The sequence below is a fragment of the Bubalus bubalis genome, chromosome 7 (assembly GCF_019923935.1).
Source record: "Bubalus bubalis isolate 160015118507 breed Murrah chromosome 7, NDDB_SH_1, whole genome shotgun sequence".
NCBI classification, from domain to species: Eukaryota; Metazoa; Chordata; class Mammalia; order Artiodactyla; family Bovidae; genus Bubalus; species Bubalus bubalis.
Genome location: NC_059163.1, coordinates 80,432,301 through 80,454,010, shown reverse-complemented (window position 1 = coordinate 80,454,010; position 21,710 = coordinate 80,432,301). Strand labels below are relative to the sequence as shown.

At 37.2% G+C, this 21,710-nt stretch overlaps 1 protein-coding gene across 2 annotated transcripts; it reads right to left on the bottom strand.

Moving 5' to 3' along the window:
* Positions 1-4,713: 4,713 nt before the first annotated feature.
* LOC102402073 (integrin binding sialoprotein) lies at positions 4,714-21,510 on the bottom strand. 2 transcript variants are annotated; one of them, XM_044946060.2, is made up of 7 exons: positions 21,466-21,510; positions 16,465-16,532; positions 16,320-16,370; positions 16,147-16,224; positions 11,752-11,817; positions 6,358-6,528; positions 4,714-5,792 (listed from the first exon to the last, which is right to left on the bottom strand). In XM_044946060.2, exons 1-7 carry the CDS (start codon positions 21,485-21,487, stop codon positions 5,268-5,270), a joined length of 981 nt encoding a protein of 326 aa, XP_044801995.1. In that variant the 5' UTR covers positions 21,488-21,510; the 3' UTR covers positions 4,714-5,267. The 2 variants fall into 2 exon arrangements, with proteins under 2 accessions (XP_044801995.1, XP_006042332.3); XM_006042270.4 differs by lacking the exon at positions 21,466-21,510 and adding an exon at positions 18,899-19,042.
* Between the last annotated feature and the right edge of the window lie 200 nt (positions 21,511-21,710).

Below are 21,710 nucleotides of genomic sequence, written 5' to 3'. Positions count from 1 at the left end.
GGGATGCTTGACTGCTCAAAAGGGACAAGGTATTTCCCTATTTTGGCAACAGCATAAAAGATTTTCCTTGCTTACTAGCAGTTGCTGTTCTCAAACAGATTTTTTTTTGATCACCTGAGCATGACATGAAAGCTGTAAAGTTTTATCATATTAACTCTGAAGAGCAAAGGAGTAAAACATTGTCATGTTGTTACACATGCTCTTATTGAAAGTTTCCTCTTCTGATTCCCAGATAGATTCATTTATCTTAACAGGGTATCCTTTCTGTATGAAGAAAGAAGCTCTGAGAGGTACCCAGGGCATGAACCCTGGACCAGTCTCCTTTCCTCCATTTACCAGTCCTATTGTCTCAGGCAAGTTACTAAAGATCTCTGTAACTCAGTGCACTTACCTATGAAATGGAGTTGACTATAAGAATTAAGTGAAATAATATATATAACATTCATCCTAAAGGAATATATCTAACAGTCCATATATAAAGTAATATACGTAACAGTCCATCCTAAAGGAGATCAGTCCTGGGTGTTCATTGGAGGGACTGATGTTGAAGCTGAAACTCCAATACTTTGGCCACCTGATGCGAAGAGCTGACTCATTTGAAAAGACCATGATGCTGGGAAAGATTGAGGGCAGGAGGAGAAGGGGATGACAGAGGATGAGATGGTTGGATGGCATCACCAACTCGATGGACATGGGTTTGGGTGGACTCCGGGAGTTGGTGATGGACAGGGAGGCCTGGCGTGCTCCGGTTCATGGGGTCGCAAAGAGTTGAACACAACTGAGCGACTGAACTGAACTGAACTGAATATATGTAACATACTTAGAAACCAACTGACACTTAACAAGTGTCTAATAAACACTACTTATATTAATGAAAATTGTGTTTCTTAAATCTTAAGGTGCATGGGAATCACCTGCCCACCTCCACCACTCCCGTTTCTGATTTAATAGATCTTGAATGGAGTTCCGGACTTGGCACTTCTAACACGTTCTCTCGTGATACTGATACTGCTGTTCTGATGGCTACACTTTGAGAACTACTGGGTTAGGATGTAACTTTCAGAAAAAAAAATACAGAAACCCATTAGCAAAGTGGCTTAAAAAAAATAGAAGTTAATTTCTAGGGGTTGGGTGTCCAGGACTGGTATCGCGCTCCTTAAAGCCAGACCTTTTCTACCTTGTGACCTCGTCATCCAAAGACTGTCAGAGATGGCTCACCACAATGGTTGAATTCCAGCCATGAGGGAGAAATGGGAGGAAAAGAAAGAGGATAACATCTATCTTGAGGGAGACAACCACGAGCTTGTACACATTTAACTGCACCAGAACTTAAATCAAATGGACACATCTAGCTCCAAGGGAAGTGGAAGAAATTAGAATTTATTATATAACCACCAACTTGGCTAAAAACCCCCAGAGTTCAGAGAAATAAGGGTGAACAAATACTGACTGGCACCTAGGATCTCAGTCACAGCCACAGACTGCTTTCTACCGTTAAACAAGGATTAAATAATTTTCTATGTGTAGGAGAGTATAAATATCCAACTTCATTACCACCACCACCCCATATAAGCATAATTTATTTCACTTTTTATCTTTTCTCCATTCAAAGGAGTCATTTGATTCACTCTTGGGGGGAAAAGATTATCTTTCTCTGGGAAAAATTAAAATGTTCCTCTTCTTTTTTTAATAATTTGGATCAAGTTTCTTCCAGGTGAGCCTTCCATAGATACTATGAGGAATTACAGAAAATAGAACTTCTGGTAGGGAAGATCAAAGGGAATTTGGAGCAAGAGGCCAGGGAGGCTTGCTAGCTAGAATGGCAGGAAGAGATTGGAACTCTGACATGGAAGTAGGAAAAGTATTTCAAGAGGATTCTTCCATGCAGAAGATATTACATGATACAGAGGAGAGAGCGGATGTGAAGGGCATCATTAGGGTTTGCCGTGGTGATTTAGTCACTAAGTTATGTCTGACTCTTTCGACCCCATGGACTGTAGCCCACCAGCCTCCTCTGTCCGTGGGATTCCCCAGGCAAGAACACTGGAGTGGGTTGCCATTTCCTTCTCCAGGGGATCTTCCCGACCCAGGGATCAAACCCAGGTCTCCTCCTGCATTGCAGGCAGATTCTTTACTGACTGAGCCACTAAGAAAGCCTACAAGTGTGCAGGGACTGTGTTAAATCATAGCCCTCACCAGTCCACCTCCTAGTCTTCATCCAAGAACTTCATCATCTCCATGGACCCTGGGTAGTTGATGGTACATAGGCCTTACTATCTGATTACCCATTTGTGCTAGTTTCTGGACTCACTTTTAATCTTTCCTCTGCTACCACTGCATACTCCAAGTGAAGGCCTTGCCACAGTGCTCCTTTAAAAATTATGCTGCAAGCCTGAAGGGGATTCCTAGATGCTTGAGCAATGGTGGAGAACAGTCACCATTCTGCACTCAGGAACTGAAGTGTACTAACTTGAATCCTTGAGATAGAATAGTGGACACCCATATTACATGTCAAAAGCAAAGCAAACAAACAAACATAAAAGAAAAGATTAACCAATTTTTGTATATAGCAATGGACTAGACTGCATGGACTGTGTTAGTTGCTCAGTCATGTCCGACTCTTGGCGACCCCATGGACTATAGCCCGCCAGGCTTCTCTGTCCATGGAATTCTCCAGGCAAGAATACTGGAGTGGATTGTCATTCCCTTCTCCAGAGGAACTTCCCAACCCAGGGATCAAGCCCTGGTCTCCTGCCTCGCAGGCAGTCTTCTAACATTTGAGCTACAGGGAAGTCTTATATAATAGTGAATAACTTCAAAATAATAATAAAGTTCAGAGATTTCAGCAATCCTTTCCAAATCTAAGATTTGATGATTCTATGATATATTGAGTTAGTTTATGACAATGTCACAAATAAATAGGAAAAATTACCTATATCACCTAATAAATATTTATCACACTATTCCCAAGGCGTCCATCTAATCAAAAGTTTTTGCTTACAAAGATTCATTAGAACAAGAAAAAAATGTTCTATGAATTCTCAAAAGGCAATTTCTATGGTCAGGTAATTCTATTACAATCAGACACACCTAAGTGTTAAGATACAGAAAAGAAAGGACTGGAGAGGAGAGAGGTTATGATGATCTGGGTATCTCACAATGTTTTGGATTCTGAATAGCAATCCAGTGTACACAGCAAACAGTGTACTCAGCAGAGTACACTCCATATGTAGAAGGTGAGGGAACAAAGACTAAGGAAGGAAGCTCTTGATATCTCCATCATTCAAGCCCACCTAATTCTAGGTTTCATGCATTTTGCACAATACCAAACAGCCTATATAGAAAGGTATACCAAAAATATCAGAGGATCCTTGTTTTGGAAATGTTCTTTAGGGCTCAAGTCATAAAATATAGCTGGTTCTAAGAAATTTGTGATAGAGAACAAGGCTTATTTGTTCAACAAGCCCTCATCATTAAAGATTTTCTGCCCACTCATGGCTTAACATCCATTCCTAATGAATACATACTAATGAATATAGCATTCCTGATGAACATAGGCTAATGGTTAAGAAACAGATCCTAAAGCTAGGCTATCTATGTCTTAACTTCAGTTTTGCCGTAATGATCTGGTGCAAGCTGCTTAACCTCTTTGTTCCTCAGCCCCTTTGTCAATAATATTGGCAATGACAATAAAACCTACCTGATAAAGTTTTGTGAGGATTTACTGAGTTAGCAATAAGTGATATTATGGGAATCACTGGGAAAATTTGAATATGGACTGTGTATTAGAAAATATTAGCATATCTAGGTTAAATTTCTTGAGAATGAGAATGATATGGCAGCTATATAGGAGAATTCCTTGTTCTAATACTAAATGCTAAAGTATTTAAGGGTGAAGCATTATGATTCCATGATGTCTACAATCACTCTTTAATGGTTTGGCAAAGTATATATGTATGTATGTGTGTGTATATATATATTTATCTCCTGGTGAAGGACAGGGAAGCCTGGCGTGCTGCAGTCCATGGGGTCACAAATAGTCGAACAAGACTGAGTGACTGAACAACAACAAAGATATATACACATATGAAGATAGGCACTCAGAAATAGAGATAAATGTGGCAAAATGTTAACCATTGGTGGATCTAGGTGCTCATGTACTAGTTATCCAACCTTTCTGAAGGCTTGGTTTTTTAATAATAAAAAGTTAGGAGATGATGGGTTGACGTATGTGTAAGAGTTTTCTACCTCATCCCACCCCTACCCTACCTAAAACCAAATCAAATAGATATGGGGTTGCCAGATATAACACAGGACATTCAATTAAACTCAAATTTCAAATAATAAATCATTCATTTAGTACAAATATGTCCCAAATAGTTCACAAAGGCCAAATATTACATGGCACATTCTCATACTAATGAATTACTCATTATTTATCTGAAATTCAAATTTAGGTATCGTACATTTGTATTCATAAAACCTGGCAAATCTAATAAAAGCTGTTTACCTTGATATACATGGCCAACCCTGCCCACAAACATGTCAAAAATCTTAGTCAAGTTCATTTATCCATGAGAAAATGTCTATAGTCTTTCTGAGTTTTAAACCATAGTAGAAATAAACTTTTGTCCTTTAGCTGAATTGTCCTCCCTCTGGTCTCACCTTTTTCCATCCTGAATCTCTCATTTTTCTTCATAATTATAACACATCTGAAGGGTTGCATTTTTATTTGTGATAAAATCCATAGATACAATATACATACAGGTCACATAAAAATACATGACAGTGATAATTAAACCTAATATACAGTGACAGTATATTTAATCACTTTAAATCACACTTTAATCACACACTAAAGATTAAAGAACTGCACATTTATTGTATACAGTGTCACTAATGTTAGTGAATCTAATCTCTTCTAAGAAGCAGCTCTTGCACAGAATATGTTTTAGCAGTTAGTGGAAACACATTAAAATTACTATTTATAGGACTACAACCTCAAAATACTCAATCACATACTATCTCATGCATTGGTTTACCACTTGATGAATGGCCCTGATTTACGACCTTTCAATAACATAGTAGGGAAAAGCAATAAGAAGCCCATGACTTGCAGAAGCAATTATAGAAAACCACTTGGGAACAGTAGCACCATTCCATATTATAAAATGCACATTTGTTATATTGCACCTTCCTGAGTTGAACTTTGAAAACGGTAGCCACACAAAATCCCAGAATGGGGGAACTCATCCCAGTCCGGGCCTTCACTGGTGGCTGTAGTAATCTTGACCATCATAGCTGTCATAGCCACGCCCTTTATAGTAGCTATACTCATCCTCATAGGCTCGATAACTGTCCCCACGAGGATCTCCGTTCTCACTTTCATAGATTTCATACCCATTGTCATACTCATTGGTGCCTGTTTGTTCATACTCCCCAGGGGTGGTGGTTTTCCCAAATGGTAGTGGGGTGGTCCCATAGACCTCCTGGGGTGGGGTTGTAGGTTTAAACCCACCATTTGGGGAAGTAGTGGTCTCTCCAGCCCCAGTGATTCCTTCTGTATTGGCTTCAGTGACACTTTCTTCTTCGCCGTCTTCCTCTCCATTATCCCCACCACTGCTGCCATGGCCATTGTCTACCTCTGTGCTGTTGCTGCTGGTGCCGTTTATGCCTTGCTCATTATCATCCACTTCTGCCTCATTTTCTTCCTCTTCTTCTTCCTCTTCTTCTTCCTCTTCCTCTTCATCACTCTCATCCTCTTTTGTAGCCTTCTTTCCTGTAGCCCCAGCCTATAAGGAAAAGGAATTCAAATCTAGGTGTGAAAAACATAAAATTTAAGGCCATTGTTTCATCCAACACAAGCTTTCTCTACTGACATCTTTGTATTACATGTAATTTTGAATTGAAACCAGTTTAACTTACAAAAGAACTGGTGGAGGTTTTAAATTCAGAATAAATACTTTTGTCATTGGATGCCGATGGAGAAAAAGCCACTTGATAAATAAGTCTTTTCTGTGGGAGATGCTTTCTACAACTTCGCTACCCGCTCTCTCTGCCTTGGAAACCTCTTCCCAGAAATGCAATGGTATCTCTCAGCACTTTTTATCCATTGTTAGGATGCTTGGACTTAGTCTTCTGTGATAATGTTGAAAAGTCAGTGTAAGAACATGGGAAGAGATCTTGCCTGGGGAAAGATCTCTCCTTATTTATTTGTAAACAGGGATATTGTACCTGCTCTTACTTTTTCATCAAGATAATGAAGAGAATATAAAATACTATATGTATAGTGTCAGGATAACCTCGAACTTCAGTAAAAAAAGGAAAGCAGATTGAACATTTTGGAGGAATTGTTACCTTCTTGGGAAGCCGGATGGCAGCTAGACCTGTGTCTCCAGTTCCAGGTGTAATCTCTCCATAGCCAAGTGTGGTAGTGGAAAGGGTGGTGTTCTCAGCCTCTGATTCTTCGTCTTCGTTTTCATCAGAATCTTCATTCCCTCCATTGTTTCCTTCTTCATTTGAAGTCTCCTGTTGAAAATGTCCAGAGCAAGAAAAAATTATTTTAGCTGAAAGATAACTCAAGGTTTGTTGGAGTCATGAACAATTATTGGGAAAATAACAATGGCTGATGGTTTCCCTCAGCCATCTGGTCGCCCAGTGTTGACACCTCTGCTTCCTCTTATGCCAGTTGCAGTTCTCACTTCTTGGAATTCAAAGTATTTTCACCCTGTTTACCTCACTATGGTGTGTTTTAGATATTCTGTATTCTACTTAATCAATTCAAAAATATTTATATAATAATTTCAGCACATCTGACTATTTGGTATCATACTATATATAGCTTAGGCTCTTGAAGTCTTATTAATAACTACTATGATTCAAAAGCAGAGACATTGCTTTGCCAACAAAGGTCCATCTAGTCAAGGCTATGGTTTTTCCAGTGGTCATGTATGGATGTGAGAGTTGGACTGTGAAGAAAGCTGAGCGCCGAAGAATTGATGCTTTTGAACAGTGGTGTTGGAGAAGATTCTTGAGAGTCCCTTGGACTGCAAGGAGATCCAACCACTCCATTCTGAAGGAGATCAGTCCTGGGATTTCTTTGGAAGGAATGATGCTAAAGCTGAAACTCCAGTACTTTGGCCACCTCATGCGAAGAGTTGCCTCATTGGAAAAGACTCTGATGCTGGGAGGGATTGGGAGCAGGAAAGAAGGGGATGGCAGAGGATGAGATGGTTGGATGGCATCACCGACTCGATGGACGTGAGTTTGAGTAAACTCCGGGAGTTGGTGATGGACAGGGAGGCCTGGCGTGCTGCAATTCACAGGGTCGCAAAGAGTCGGACACGACTGAGCGACTGAACTGAACTGAACTGATGACATAATAGTACATTAATTATTGTATTTACTGACAAATAAGCTGAGAAATTTAGACTTATTTTCTTATTCCCTAGAGCAGCCTTGTAAGGCAAGATTATTACTTACACTCTTTAAAAAAGGAAAGTGAGCTTGGATAAATTAAATAATTAACTAAATTCTTATGGTGAATGATGAAACTGTATCTTTCTAACTAAAAGAAAAATTGAGCCCTTTTGTTGTACCATGATGATTTTTGATGAGGAGGAGGATTTATGTGAATTGCTGACACTAAATCTAGGATGTTTTTATTTTAAGGAATTTTTTTTATATGGAACCCCTTCTCTTCAAACAAGTTAATTGCATGTCTTATGTACTACAAAAAAAAAGAAGTGAATGTATTTCATTTACTTTCAAGAGTATTTAAAGAAAAAGAAATACATTAAATTCAAACTCCATCTGCTAACTCCAATAAATTCTTACTGATATATTATGTTATTGTAGGAAGATGTTTTCTAAAAATTACTACTTCTCTATGAATATTTTTATCATCTTCAGTATTTTACTGTTTTGTCTTTACTCCATGTTGTTAGGCAATAAACTGTAGACTGAGTTAATCTCCCAAAGTAATTCAGAGCTAGTATTGAAAGTCAGGAATTCATACACAGAGAATTTATTTAGTTTAAATGAGTACTAGAAAAGTGAATTTATTTCAATGCATTTTTAAAGAGATTATATGTTAGGATAACTTTAACTAGGCATCTTATATTTTAAGACTTCAAAACAAACAAACAAAAGCCACATTTAGCTTTTCTTATTACTAAAAAAAAACTATGTTTCATAGATACGTAAATTTTACCGTTTCAGTGAATGCTTGGGACTACTAGAGTCCACCTTAAAACAGTCTCCAAGCTAACTTTGTCAAATATTCCACAAACATCATACTGTTTATTTACTTTTTCATGTTTATATGCTTTAGTCCAACAGACTAAACCTTTTAGGGGAGAAAGAGGAAAGCTTTTTTGGGTAGGAAAATATACAGATTGGGTCCTTCACGCTTGTTTCACAAGTGAAAATCTGAGGTCCAGTGGGACAAATGACTAGCATGAGGTCAAAGACATGGCAGCTCATTAGCAGCAGGGTCGTGACCACAGACCCAGACTCCCAATTCATAGGATTCTCTATTTTCTCCTACGACACCCTTTCTTTTTCTGGTACTTTATTTAAGGTTGTCCTGCTGCAATGACTTAAAAAGGAAAGTAGGTCAAACTTTTGATGGATGTATGTGTGTTAGTCGCTCTGTCATGTTCAACTCCTTGCATCCCCATGGACTATAGCCTACCAGGCTCCTCTGTCTATGGAATTCTCCAGGCAAGAATATTGGAGTGGATAGTCATTCCCTTCTCCAGAGGATCTTCCTGACCCAGGGATCAAACCTGGGTCTCCTGCATTGCAGGTGAATTCTTTGCCATCGGAGCCACCAGGGAAGCCCTAGGCCTCAAATATCTTTTTGAATAGAAAAATTAGCAGTCATTTGTACTTGAGTGTATTATTAACCCACTAGAATGACTAAAATGACTGAAAGAAACATGTGTTGATGAGAATGTAGAGTTGATGGGATGCTCCTATAGGGATAGTGGGAGTTTATATTAGTATCTCGGCTGTGGGAAGCTATTATCGGTGACATCTCCTCAGGATGAATATATGCAGACCTTTCAACATACACATTTCATGTCTAGCTAAAGTGGCCTCCAGAAATGAATGCATATGTTCACCAGAAGGAGTACTAGAACATTCACAACAGTACTCTTTGGCCAAATCTGAAAACTCCTTAACTGCCCATCAACAGAAGGTTAGCACATTGTGATACACAGAAATGATGAAATATTGATATTGAGAATAAATGATTTACAACTACAGAATCATATGAGTCAGTCTCTGAAGTTGAGAGTGAAAGAGGCTACATGTAAAAGAGTATATGCTGCATGATTCCATACATATATGTGGGTATATGAATGAAACACAGAGCAAAAAACAATCTTTCTGGTAGGAGTCATCCTAGCATTTGCCCTTGGTGGGGATTGGTTAATGAATGGAATGGAATACAATGCATGTGCTGCTTTTTCTATAGGTTATGGGTAATACTTAAAGTGTTCGATTTCTGAAATTTCAATCATTGACAAACTTATGATAATTGTGTTATGTATATTGAAAGTGAAAGTCGCTCAGTCGTGTCTGACTCTGTGACCCCATGGACTGTATAGTCCATGGAATTCTCCAGGCCAGAATACTGGAGTGGGTAGCCTTTCCCTTCTCCAGGGGATCTTCTCAACCCAGGGATCGAACTCAAGTCTCCCACATTGCAGTCCGATTCTTTACCAGCTGAGCCACAACGGAAGCCAATGTGTCAATAAAACTTTAAAAGATGAGACTGGATAATTTAGGAGAGGGGAAAAAAATGTATGATCATGAAGTAGAAAATATGCCTAAGCACCTGATCCTGGGAATACAATTCCTGGGGACACTGTATTTAACCTAAATTGCCAATGAAATTTTAGAGAAGAGATGGGGAAAAAAGACGTTCTAAATTCTCTTCAGGATGGAAGACTACAAGTTTTATTCACACAGTTTTCCATTATCACTTTGAATGAATGGTATTTGGAGCATTTATTCCTCTGAAGTTCTAAAACCAAACCACCAAATATTGACTTGGCACTAAGTATGTACAAGAAACTGAGCTGGGCAGCGTGAAGAGATGCAAAAGAGATTACAACACTGTTAATCCTCAAAGTAGGGGTTGTAACCTGTGGTCTCAAGTGTCCTGGGTCATGGGGAGTTTGCAGATAAGTTCTGAGAGGACTAGAAATGTTCACAGACTGTTGGGAAAATATTGAGTAGGTGAGATTTCATCAGAGTCCTGAAGGACTCTTAATCTTCCTCTATCCCCAACCACCATTACAACAAATGAAGAACCATTGCCAAAAGGTATGCAATCCAATTGGGAAATCTAGCTGGTAAGGCAATTTTACAGTCACTGTACAGTAAACAGCTGTAGTTAAATGGATTACCCTAGCTTAGTTCTTGTGTAAGATTAGTATGTGGAACTCCAGGCAGTAGGTGGCATTTTTCCTGGTACTGGCTTGACATTCTTGTAAGGTCTTCCTTTAAAAGCTGCTGGGTTAAATTATGGTACTGAAAATGTTATTTTATGGTTCAAAAAATTAAACTAATTATTTGTCACTTTTAAAGTTCCCACACCACTTTGTTTTCAGGATAGCAAACATTTATCCATGATCCATTTTGGACTGTCATTGTCCCTTCATAAATAGCACCTAAGAATACCTGAATTTAGAAGGTTCTCAAACCAGTGGATAGCTATAATTGACTATCCAGGAAAATGTACCTAAATAGTAGTTTGCATGGGCAAGGATATCAGCTGTAAGCATGTTAGTACAATTTCCAGGTTATGTAGATGAATTTTAGCCATGAACTACACTAATTTGTAGTACTGTATAGGAAGATATTTCTACATCTTGGCATTTCTGCAAGGACATGAATTTTATTATTAGACAAAAAGACATATGAAATTCCAACTAAAAAGAACAACCCTACTGTGTGAGTCAAGAAGGGCAGATGAGGCACTTCCCTGGTCCAGTGGTTAAGAATCTGCCTGCCAATCCAGGGAACATGGGTTCAAACCCTGGTCTGGGAGGATTCCGCATGCCACAGGGCAACTAAGCCCATGGCCTCAACTACTGGCCCTGCTCGCTGCAACAAGAGAAGCCACCACAATGAGAAACCCGAGCACTGCAACTGGGGTAGCCCCACTCACAACTAGAGAAAGCCTGCCCACGGCAACAAAGATCCAGCACAACCATAAATAAATAAACATTAAAAAAAAAAAGAAAGGCAGATGAATCACAGTAACACTGTAGAGAATCTAAGACTAACTTTCTTATACTACCCACTCATCAAATTGAATTTTTAAAGTTCATTCCTTATTAGTGCAATACATAAAACAAGTATTGCACTAACTTTAGGATTATTATGTATTTATCTTTTACCACCACACTCTGTCCATCTATAAATGTAAATAATGCTTTCTTCCTTTTTTTCGGAATCAACATTTCTTCCAGTTAAAATAGAGATACTTTTGTATTCATGTACGACTTACAGGTAACTTTAACCCCAAATTGTAGTAGTGTTTTAAACAGGTCGTTTTAGTTAATTTTAATTTAAATAATATCCCCCTTCTCCAAAATAGAAGACTGGGGGCAGTTTGTAAGCTGGCAATGGCTATTTGCTGAGTCTAAGCTACAGGAAACTAGTTTCCTATTTATTTATTTTGTGCTGCCTGGTTTGTTATGGGAAAAAAAAAAGACTGAAGAAATTCCTTACCTCTTCTTCCTCCTCCTCTTCTGAGCTATCACCATTTCCATTTTCTTCAGATGAGTCACTACTGCTCTAAAAAATATGTATACATGAATTCATACACATATGAATATAGGTACATATATATTTATTTACCTAGAACAGTTCTCAGCTACTGTGAGAAAGATATGAGGAGACTAGACATATACGAAACGAGGTTAGAGAAAAAGGAGAATTTTACAGTGACCAGGATATGCTTTGAAATACTCCATTTTTAACTTCGAAAGTATTGACAATATATTGAAACATTTTGTATGTAAAAACTAGAGCAATGAATGGCAGAATGACAGCTCTGAGAGAATGAGAGGATTATCTGGTCCAATTTTTTTTTTTTACAGAGAAGGAATCTGAAGCTCACAATGGCTGTATTCTCCAACCCGTTCAAGGCAAATCTTAAGCTATAACATAGATATCATTGTTTCATTTTCTTTATAAAATATGAATGAAATGATAATTAGACTTATTATAAAATATAAGTTGTTGTGTGCTAAGTCGCTTCAGTCGTGTCCGACTCTGTGCGAACTTATGGACTGCAGCCCGCCAGGTTCCTCTGTCCATGGGATTCTCCAGGCAAGAATACTGGAGCGGGTAGCCACACCCTCCTTTAGGAGCTCTTCCCAACCTAGGTATCTAACCTGTGTCTCCTTTTCTCCTGCACTGCAGGCGGGTTCTTTATCAGCAGCACCACCTGGATGATTTTCTTAAATGATGAGCTCTCCTGGTGAATTTAAATTAGACTTTGATTTGAAATTAAATTTTCATATAATTTTAGTACCTTTTAATCTAATTAAAGCCATTCCTAAATTGAAGTGTGTGTGTGTCTATAAAACTTTATGAGAGAAAAATTCATATGAGAGATATAAGTTATATAAGAAGAGAAATTAATTTACCTATTTAGGAAATTTATGAGTACCATTTCTCTAGAAAGCTCAATATTGAATGAGAATAAATGAAACCAAGGAGTCTATATAAAAATAAAAGTTAATGAGCTTTGCTATGTTTTTTAAAATATTTATTTTTGTATTTATGTATTTATTTATACATAAATATTTATGTATATTTACAGTTCTTAGTTGTGGCATGTAGGGCCTAGTTCCCTGACCAGGGATTGAACGCAGGCCTCCTGCATTGAGAGTTCAGAGTCTTAGCCACTGGGCCACCAGAGAAGTCCCAACTTTGCTATTTTTTAAAAGGAAATGGTAATCCCAATTGAATTTTCCTTCTTTTTCCGCAACCACTATTTCTCCTTGGTATAAGCAAAAACCCAACATAAGATTCTATCATTTTCTGCCCTGCAAATTTATCTTTGATTCTGGTGACTTGTGAAGTACAGTGGGTCTTAGAAAACATAGCTATAGAAGAACCTTAGGGTGAGAGATCAGTTGAGGGAATATTTATGTCCCAGTACTGCTCAGGTCTCTGCCTGTTGGGCTCATTCTTCAGGTGGCCACATCATACACCCAAGGAAAGGAATGCTTCTCCCCTTGAGCCAGCTTGGGTGGAAAAGAGAACTGACTGACTCTTCCACTGCCATGACCTTAATGGCTGTGCCTGCCCTAGCCCAGAGGTCAAAAAAGCATAAGGTTCTATTGAAACGATTTCTATTTGTTAGTTAAATTATATAGAGAGAGAACAGCTTATTTGTGTAGCATATTTTGTCTCAGCAGGAGTGGTTTTTTTAATGTAATTAAGATTTATTCAATTTTCATACAACAGCAGGATAAAAATTCTATCCAAGTTCCCATAGACTATAAACCAGGAAACTCTTTAACTTATCCAGGGACATAAAACAAGGTACAAAAATTTCATGGTCTAAAGGTGTTGAAATCATACTCAGTGGGAGTGTTTTAATCATTTTACAAGCTTCCTCACCCCTAGTTTTCATTCTACTTCAACCACATCACTCTTCAATTAGTATCTACATAAGGACAATTTTAAAACTTGCTTGAAATGCCTTGAAGCCTCAGCAGTTTTTTATTTTCCTTTCTTTCAGTTAGACCTTATTACCAAGTTGTTACTAAGTCCTACAGATCCTTCTGGAAGTCTTTCATATACTCCTTCCAACCTCTATCCTTACTGCTGCTGCTAAGTCACTTCAGTCATGTCCGACTCTGTGTGACCCCACAGACGGCAGTCCACCAGACTCCCGCGTCCCTGGGATTCTCCAGGTAAGAACACTGGAGTGGGTTGCCATTTCCTTCTCCAATGCATGAAAGTGAAAAGTGAAAGTGAAGATGCTCAGTCGTATCCGACCCTCAGCAACCCCATGGACTGCAGCCTTCCAGGCTCCTCCATCCATGGGATTTTCCAGGCAAGAGTACTAGATTTATTCAATTCCAGAAGACACATTCCAGGTGTTGTACTGATAATCAGAATCATAGCAAGAGAAGAAGTTGGAAATATGGGCAGTTTTTCCACGTCAAGTACTGTGATAACTGAGATGAGTCTGATAAAACAAATATAAGATAAAGTCCGTGCTGTCTAAGAGTTCACACACTGATCAAATATTTTATCATAAAAAAAAAGTTTCCTCAATTAAAAATGCTTAGGGTATTAACCTTATTTATACTTCCATTTCTATAGACAAGCAGATAAACTGCAAAAGGTTGACAGCCTGGCAATCAATATATTTCATGCATATTGGTATTTTGGAAATGCTTATATATAAACAAAGATTCCATCTGAATATAACATGAATGTCAAAGCCAACGAAGCTTAATGATTTGGGGGGTGATAATCTGGGTACTAAATACTTAATAGACTTAAGAAAATGAATAATTAAGAGCTATGGAAGCATATAAATAGACATGCAAGGAGAAACATCTTGGAAATCAAACTTTGTAAAGTGGAACAGTAGATCATCAATACTAGCTCAGACTGTTAGATTGCAAGATATATTTTATTGGATTCTATTTTACTTATTTAGTAAATTTAGTTTTTCTTTTTAAAAAAATTTTGTTGGAGTATAGTTGATTTACAATGTTGTGTTATGAATTCTATTTTAAAACAACTCTCTTATTTACAAATTCTACATTGCTTGAGATAGACCTATCTGCATACAGTCTGTAGCAATTTTGAATATTAAAGATTGCTTAAAAAATCTATGAAGTTTGGGTCTAGTAATAAGGAAAAAGGTAACCTTTCCTAATATCTTTTAAGTGTGGACATTAGAATTGGACCACATGTATATATCTGTAAAATTTTCTAGATAGGAATATCTCTATATGATATTTTAGAAAAGTTGAGGAAGTGGTCCAAAATTTGAATGTATTATCATTTAGTTTAAGAAAGACAACGAAATTTCAAATGAGCACTGTTATATTTATGGTCAAACCAAAGAATGGAAGGCAATTCTGAAAACCCACAATGCTTGTATCAACCATGCTCATATTTCTGTGGCTACACACATTCCCCATAATTATTATGGTGCTAGAAATACTTTAAAATGATCATTTCCTATCATTGTATGAGTTAGAAATGGGTTAGCTCAACATATGGCAGGATGTTATGCCAAGCCACTGTGCTGAGGCATAGTTTTCGGCGTCCTGACTGCTTTTAGTGTCTCTGAAGTCCTGGGTCAGATGGTGCATAATTGGTGCCCTGAACCCAAACTGTATAGTAATAAAAATAGCACAATGCTGGTTTGTTGTCTATTTAAAATCAGCACCACACCACACCCTCTAGTTTTCAGAACCCTCTTCACAGGTAGTAACCCAGTATAAACAGAAACTCTTATTTTTAGTGGTTAGTTATTTTTTGTTTACAAATTTTAAGAACGTTTTGTTTTTCTCACAAGTTTTTTAGTTCGCTTCATGAATTTCTCTCTTTCCTTTGCATTCTTGAGCCATTCTTATTCTAGTGAATTACACAGGTCAAAGGTTAAGAAAATCTTCAGCAAACCACAGATTATCAGGAATTTTGTAATGGTCTTTGTTGTTTATGAATTCATTTCCCCCTAAATTAAAGGACTCTAAGTTATTGGATATAAAACAGCTATATGACAGTATTGAATCTACTATAAAATGGCAGTTCGTGGCTGCATCACTGACTTAAATGTCAACAGCTGATAAAATTGTCCACTTTGTCAGTGAATTAGTCAAAACACCTGAACTCGATCTTCCGTGGCGTGTGCTTTCATTATATCATTCTAGACTGGGCCCAAATGAGTTTATTCTGTGTGCGTGTATAGCTCTGCTTTAGAAGAAACCTTGGGAAGAAACTTTATTATATTAAAAACAGACTGCTTTAGTAAGTGGTCTTTCTGGCTGAATTTCAGTGAGAGTTGAATTTTCAGTGTTTTGTAGTTAAATTCAATCCCTTTTCAATTATAAGGAGTGAAAAAAAATTAACTTCTATACTTACTTGAACTGCAAATTGTTTTAGAGCAGGATAAAAGTAGCCATGCTTATAAACATAGTATCGGGGCCTGTACTTAAATACCTGCATGAACACAATAAATGATATATTCATATTTCATGTACAATAAATCGAGAGTAAGTGTAGTCAAACCAAGGAATTATGCTAAAATTAATTACCCCATTTTCTTCAGAATCGTCTAATTTGGCACTTCGATGCAAATTTTTCATCTGTTTAAAAGAGCAATCGATTACTATATATTCTCTCTTTAATATCAAAAGACAAAAAATGGAAATAACTATAGGTTTTTAGTAAAGAACTTACTGAAAGAGCACAGGCCATTCCCAAAATGCTGAGCAAAATTAAAACCGTCTTCATTTCTGTGATTGCTTCTGGAATTAATGAAGTGGTAAAGTTAATGAGTAAAACTAAGAATGTACCTTTTCTTCACATACTTCACATACTAGGAGATGTATTTAATTTGTTTTCATTTTTTGTCCAATTAAAGTTTTGACTAACTAGGACCAAATTTCTGCTTTTGTTTTAAAATTTTCCTTCTATGTATGTGGTAGAAGATAGACTTTATCCATCTATTTGAATAATCACGAGTTCCATATTTAGTTTTAACCTATCTGATCTGATTTGTAAATGAATATCCATTTCATCACTGCCAGAGTTTGAATGCTTAGTGTGTTTCACATTGGGGTAAGGAGGCCTTATAATACCATTGACATGGGACACCAACTGGTGTGGTTATGTGACCTGTTTGTTTTGTTTATAATTAAAAACTAAGGAAAAATTTGAATACATTTGAATGATTACTTTTATGCCAGTTATCCTACAGGCTCTTTCCAGCATCTAGATAGCTTTTAAACTAAAAGTTTGTTTGTACTATGAAGACTAAGAGCATTTTTCCATGGGTATCTTAGAATACTTGAATTTTTATGTGTGTGAAAAATCCATGATATGTGAAATATTATTCTCACAACGTGTAGCACCCTAACATCCATATTTAAGGAAGAATCTATGAGAAAAGTTATCCGAGTTCATCTTGGGTATCAGAGGCAAATTTCCTCAAATTACATTGTTCTCCAGTTCCATTTAAGCTTATAATCACTGGTGTGGGAGATTGTTACGGAATGGACATGGGCCTTTCCAGGGTCAGGGTAATAGTCAAGTCAGTTCTATGGAGGAATAGAAGATGCAATTCTCTTGCATAGAAGATCCTACTCAGAATAGGAGTAGTTTGTAAGCAGTCATGGGGTTTCAGCCTTGCAAAGATCTCAGTTCCACATAGATTTCTCACAGGTAAAGGAGAGCAATGGTGAAATCCTATCCTATTTTTATTTTGTTTGATAAAAATCCTAATTTAATAAAAGTTGAACAAACTTTGCTGAAAGCCACCAACACACTTAACTGAGAGAGTTGTCCTCCAGAGTGACAGCTCTGCATTGTTTAAGAGCAGTATGTAATGGTGATCAGAATTTCCCCATAAATACACTGGGAGAAGTAATATTTAAAATGTATGAAATCCATGTCATATACTATATCTGAAAATAGATTCTGCATTTTATCATCACTGGTCATGATTTATCACATCCTTATTGAGTATCTGAAGCTAAAATAAACATTACACAGGGGGAAGGGTTAGAGGCCTGGAAAAGCTGTCTTGGGTCCTCTGTCTCTTGTCTTTGTGGTGGAGTGGGTCTTTGATTTTGTTGCTTGTTAACTTGCTCACAGTCCTGTCTACTTTAGTTCTTGATGGCCACATGGGAATAAAGAGACTTTCCCCTGAAGGGGACTTGTCTGTTTAAGAAGCTTTCATTGCTATTGAGGTTCTCTGAATAATACTTTGAATTTGGCCGTTCTTGATGGAGCCCACCAACAAACAGGAAGATTACTGCTCTGTAGCTGTATGAAAAGAGTTGGAATAATTACAATATCTTAAAGAGCTAAAAATGTAAATACATAGAACTGTAGAAAGAGTTTGGAGTATAAAATTTCTCATAACAAACCTTAAAAACAACTAGATGAAAATATAACAGGAATAATATAAAAAGAACCAAGTGACTCACCTAGGCAGCAGTCAGCTGCCTACATAAATCTCATTTTATTTACTTTGTGATTCAGCAAGAGCAAAAGACCTCTGTAGTGCCCACTACTAACCCGGACAACAATTCCAAAAATTTTAAAGGACTGTTTTGATAATCTAATTGCAAGTTTTTATTGGGAAGAGTATGATAAACTAACAGCATCATTTATTTCCCTAGTACTATGCATTTTTTCATTCGGATTTGAGAGCTATAATATGTTAACACTTTGAAACCAAATACATATTTTGGAAAATATTGTTTATAACTGAAGTACAGACTAGGGAACTGATGGAGAAATCAACATATATCGAGGCACATTTATAAATGCAAAATGGTATTCCAGTTAGGTTACCTTGAATGCATTAGAATGAGTAAAAACAGTTATCTGTAAGGTACAGAGATAGAAAGTAGACAGCATAATTTTCTAGTTAATGTATATAATAATAAGAGCTTATTTACAAGCACAGGTTAATAAACTTAGCCTTTTCAAAAGAATCTAAAACATGAGGTACTAGTTTAATGGTAAACAAGTGTTAGATTACATAGCAATTCTCTACAATGTGTTAATATCTATATTTAAATAGAATGTTCAAAACCAAGCCCAGAGATGTGAAATGCAGAGTGCCTGATTTATAAGATAATGAAGTTGTTATATTAAACCTTACCTTTTGCAGTGCTGGAGTGAGAAGGCAGGCTCCCAGGAGTGAGTGACACAGATTGAATACTCTCTCTGCTCTCTCACTCACTCATTCACTTGCTCTTGTGGGCTATAAACTCTTTTTTGCCTTCCCACAGCCAATCACTGTCATGGCCAAAGTGATGTCAGAATGTGGATTCTCACCAGAAAACTCCCGAACTTCCACACTTTCTCAACACACAAGCTCAGTTGAATAAACAAGAACTGTGGGTCTAGTGCCAAGAGGTTTGCATTGTGGAATTTAATTGAAGGTTAAGATGAAGATGAATAGTTTGAGTTCTGAATATATATAAAAATATACTGGATTTGAATTAAAATAAATAGCAAGAGATTTAACTATTTAAAATTTTCATAATTATACAAATTTTCACTATGTTGAAAGGAAGGAAAACTTACTGTAATCAGATACAATCCTACATTATTAGTTTAGTAAAAAAAGAAAAAGAAACTAAATAATAAAAGACAGGAGCTAATAAGCAATTAATACTTTAAAATCAATTATTTTATATTATTCAAATAGTGACTCATAAATTTGGTATAATTAATTTCCTGAGATATATTGCTGAGTATAAAATTTATACTAAGTTTTTGAGAATCCTGCTACTGAGAAGCAAGTTGCACTTTTTGCTTTGTAAAATAAACTACTTTAGACTGTCTACTTAAATGGTCCTTTTCCATTGTACAAGAAATGTCACCTCAGTGTATTTTCTTGGGCTTTCGTATACCTCTTTTCGGTTCATTTTCACATTTAATTTTTTTCCCATGGTTATAGAAAACAATGATTAGAGCTGGCAAGGGTGAGCTGTTGTTATAGAAATGATTCATAGAAACCAGACACACAAGAAACTGATTGATAAACTAAAGTACTGAATTTTTTAATTTGCAAAGAGAAACTTAGCTTAATAGCTTGCATATTCTGCTTGTCCAGTCATCAAACCTTCCTCTAACTGTGAAGTCTACCTGAGAAACCAAAAATCAATAAATACTAGTTTTAAGCGTATGTGCCAGTCACCCTGTTAGATGCTTTGGATAAATTGTCTTTGGTTTCAGAAAAGTTGTTTAAAAGATATAGACTCATAGTAAAGACAATTGGATAAGCTCTAAAAATTCAACTCAACCCCATCTTAGTTCAACTTGCCAAACTTTAAATTACTAAACTGTCCACTGACCCAGGACAATGCAAAGCAAATGTTCCAGGATGGAGAGCCAAAACCAAGACAGATCCTGTCTTCGTCTTTAAAAATTTTAGAATCCGCCTCCATTGCAGGAGACACAGGTTCAATCCCTGGGTCAGGAAGATCCCCTGGAGGAGGAAATGGCAACCCACTCCAGTATTCTTGCTTGGAAAATCCCATGGACATAGGAGCCTGTCCATGGGGTCACAGAGTCGGACATGACTGAGCAACTGAGCATGCATGCATGTGTAGACGGATCTGGGGCAGAGCAGTCAAAATATAGACAAGGTTTAGAGGTGCTATGAATGTATGGTGTTTTAATTCTAAATGACAAATGAGCAATGGAGCCGGGCTGTGACATCAGAATAGGAATTTACTATCCATAGATAAGATGTTATCAAGAAGGAAGAGAAAAAACATTCTTGGGAATGAGTTTAAAGGATATGGAAGCATACGGAAAACATACCAACAGCATCTAGTATTCACTGAGTTCTCTCATGCTAGTTCTTCATTTGTGCAATTTTACTTATCCTTCCCACACAGAAAACAATTCTACGAGATTATTCCCATCTACAGGTGAGGCAAATGAGGCCCAGGGATGGTAAGTATGCCCTGGGTTAGATGGCTAATAAATGGGGGAATCTAAGGACTAAAGTCAAGTCCAGTTCTAGAGTCTACTTTTAATCGCTATGTATCCTTGCTGGCACATTGAAAAAACTTCAGTGATTCAATAGATTGGAATATAGTGAGTGGATGTAGGGACAGATGAGGTTGGTCAGATAGGCAGAGGCCAGATGAGGGAGAGGGCTTAGGCTGCACTAAGGGGTACAGACTCCACTGTGGAAATGAGAGAATCCCAAAGGATTAAAGCAGAAAAACAATATATTTAGAATTGAAGTTTGGAAAAATCTTTTGTTGATAAGGAAGAGGTGGATTGAGGAAAGTGAGATTGTTGTGGAGGGGGGGATTTTCAAGAAGATATTTTAGTGGTCCAGAAAAGCAACAGTAAAAGTCTAAACTAAAGCAGTAGCAGTGGGGAATGGAAAGAATGGAGCAAAGAAAAGTGGTGTTAAATAGATAAAAGTAATAGGACTCAGTAGAAGTAAGAGAAGTGGAGAAGACTGGGATGATTTCTGGATTTAGGGCTTGGGTATCTTTGAGAATTGGTGCAGCCACATCTCATGCAATTCCTAGCAGAGTTAATTGGTACAATATAATCACTCAGTAAGTTGTTAGAGAACTGAGAATCAAAAGACTGAAAGTTTGTTCTACCAACATGTGAACCACTTAACCTCAAGAAGACTTCAATTTAAGCCATCTTTCAAAAATAAGGGAATTTTCACACCAAAAAAGAACTAACCATCAGTCAGTTGGACCATCATTCCTCCGTCACCTGTGGAGCATTCTTCCCAATCAGTAGGACTTGAACCTGATGAAATCTCTATACCTGGAGAAATTATAGGAAACAGATGACTATTTAAAATGACATCATTGGGATGCATTCAGCAAAGTTCAGAAAGTGGGAAAGTTTACCAAACATATTACCTGGCTTCTGTCTTATTAGCAGGAGAAAATGAAAAAAAGAGAGAGAAGGGAAAATATAGA

What these genes read in the sequence shown, in the direction of transcription:
- LOC102402073 (XM_044946060.2), bottom strand. Translation starts at nt 21,487, where the DNA reads ATGATGGTCCAACTGACTGATG. An exon ending in ACGATTCTGAAGAAAATGGG is followed by an intron (nt 16,225 to 16,319) that starts GTAATTAATTTT and finishes GTGTTCATGCAG; the next exon opens with GTATTTAAGTACAGGCCCCG. An exon ending in AAGAGGAGGAGGAAGAAGAG is followed by an intron (nt 6,529 to 11,751) that starts GTAAGGAATTTC and finishes CATTTTCAACAG; the next exon opens with GAGACTTCAAATGAAGAAGG.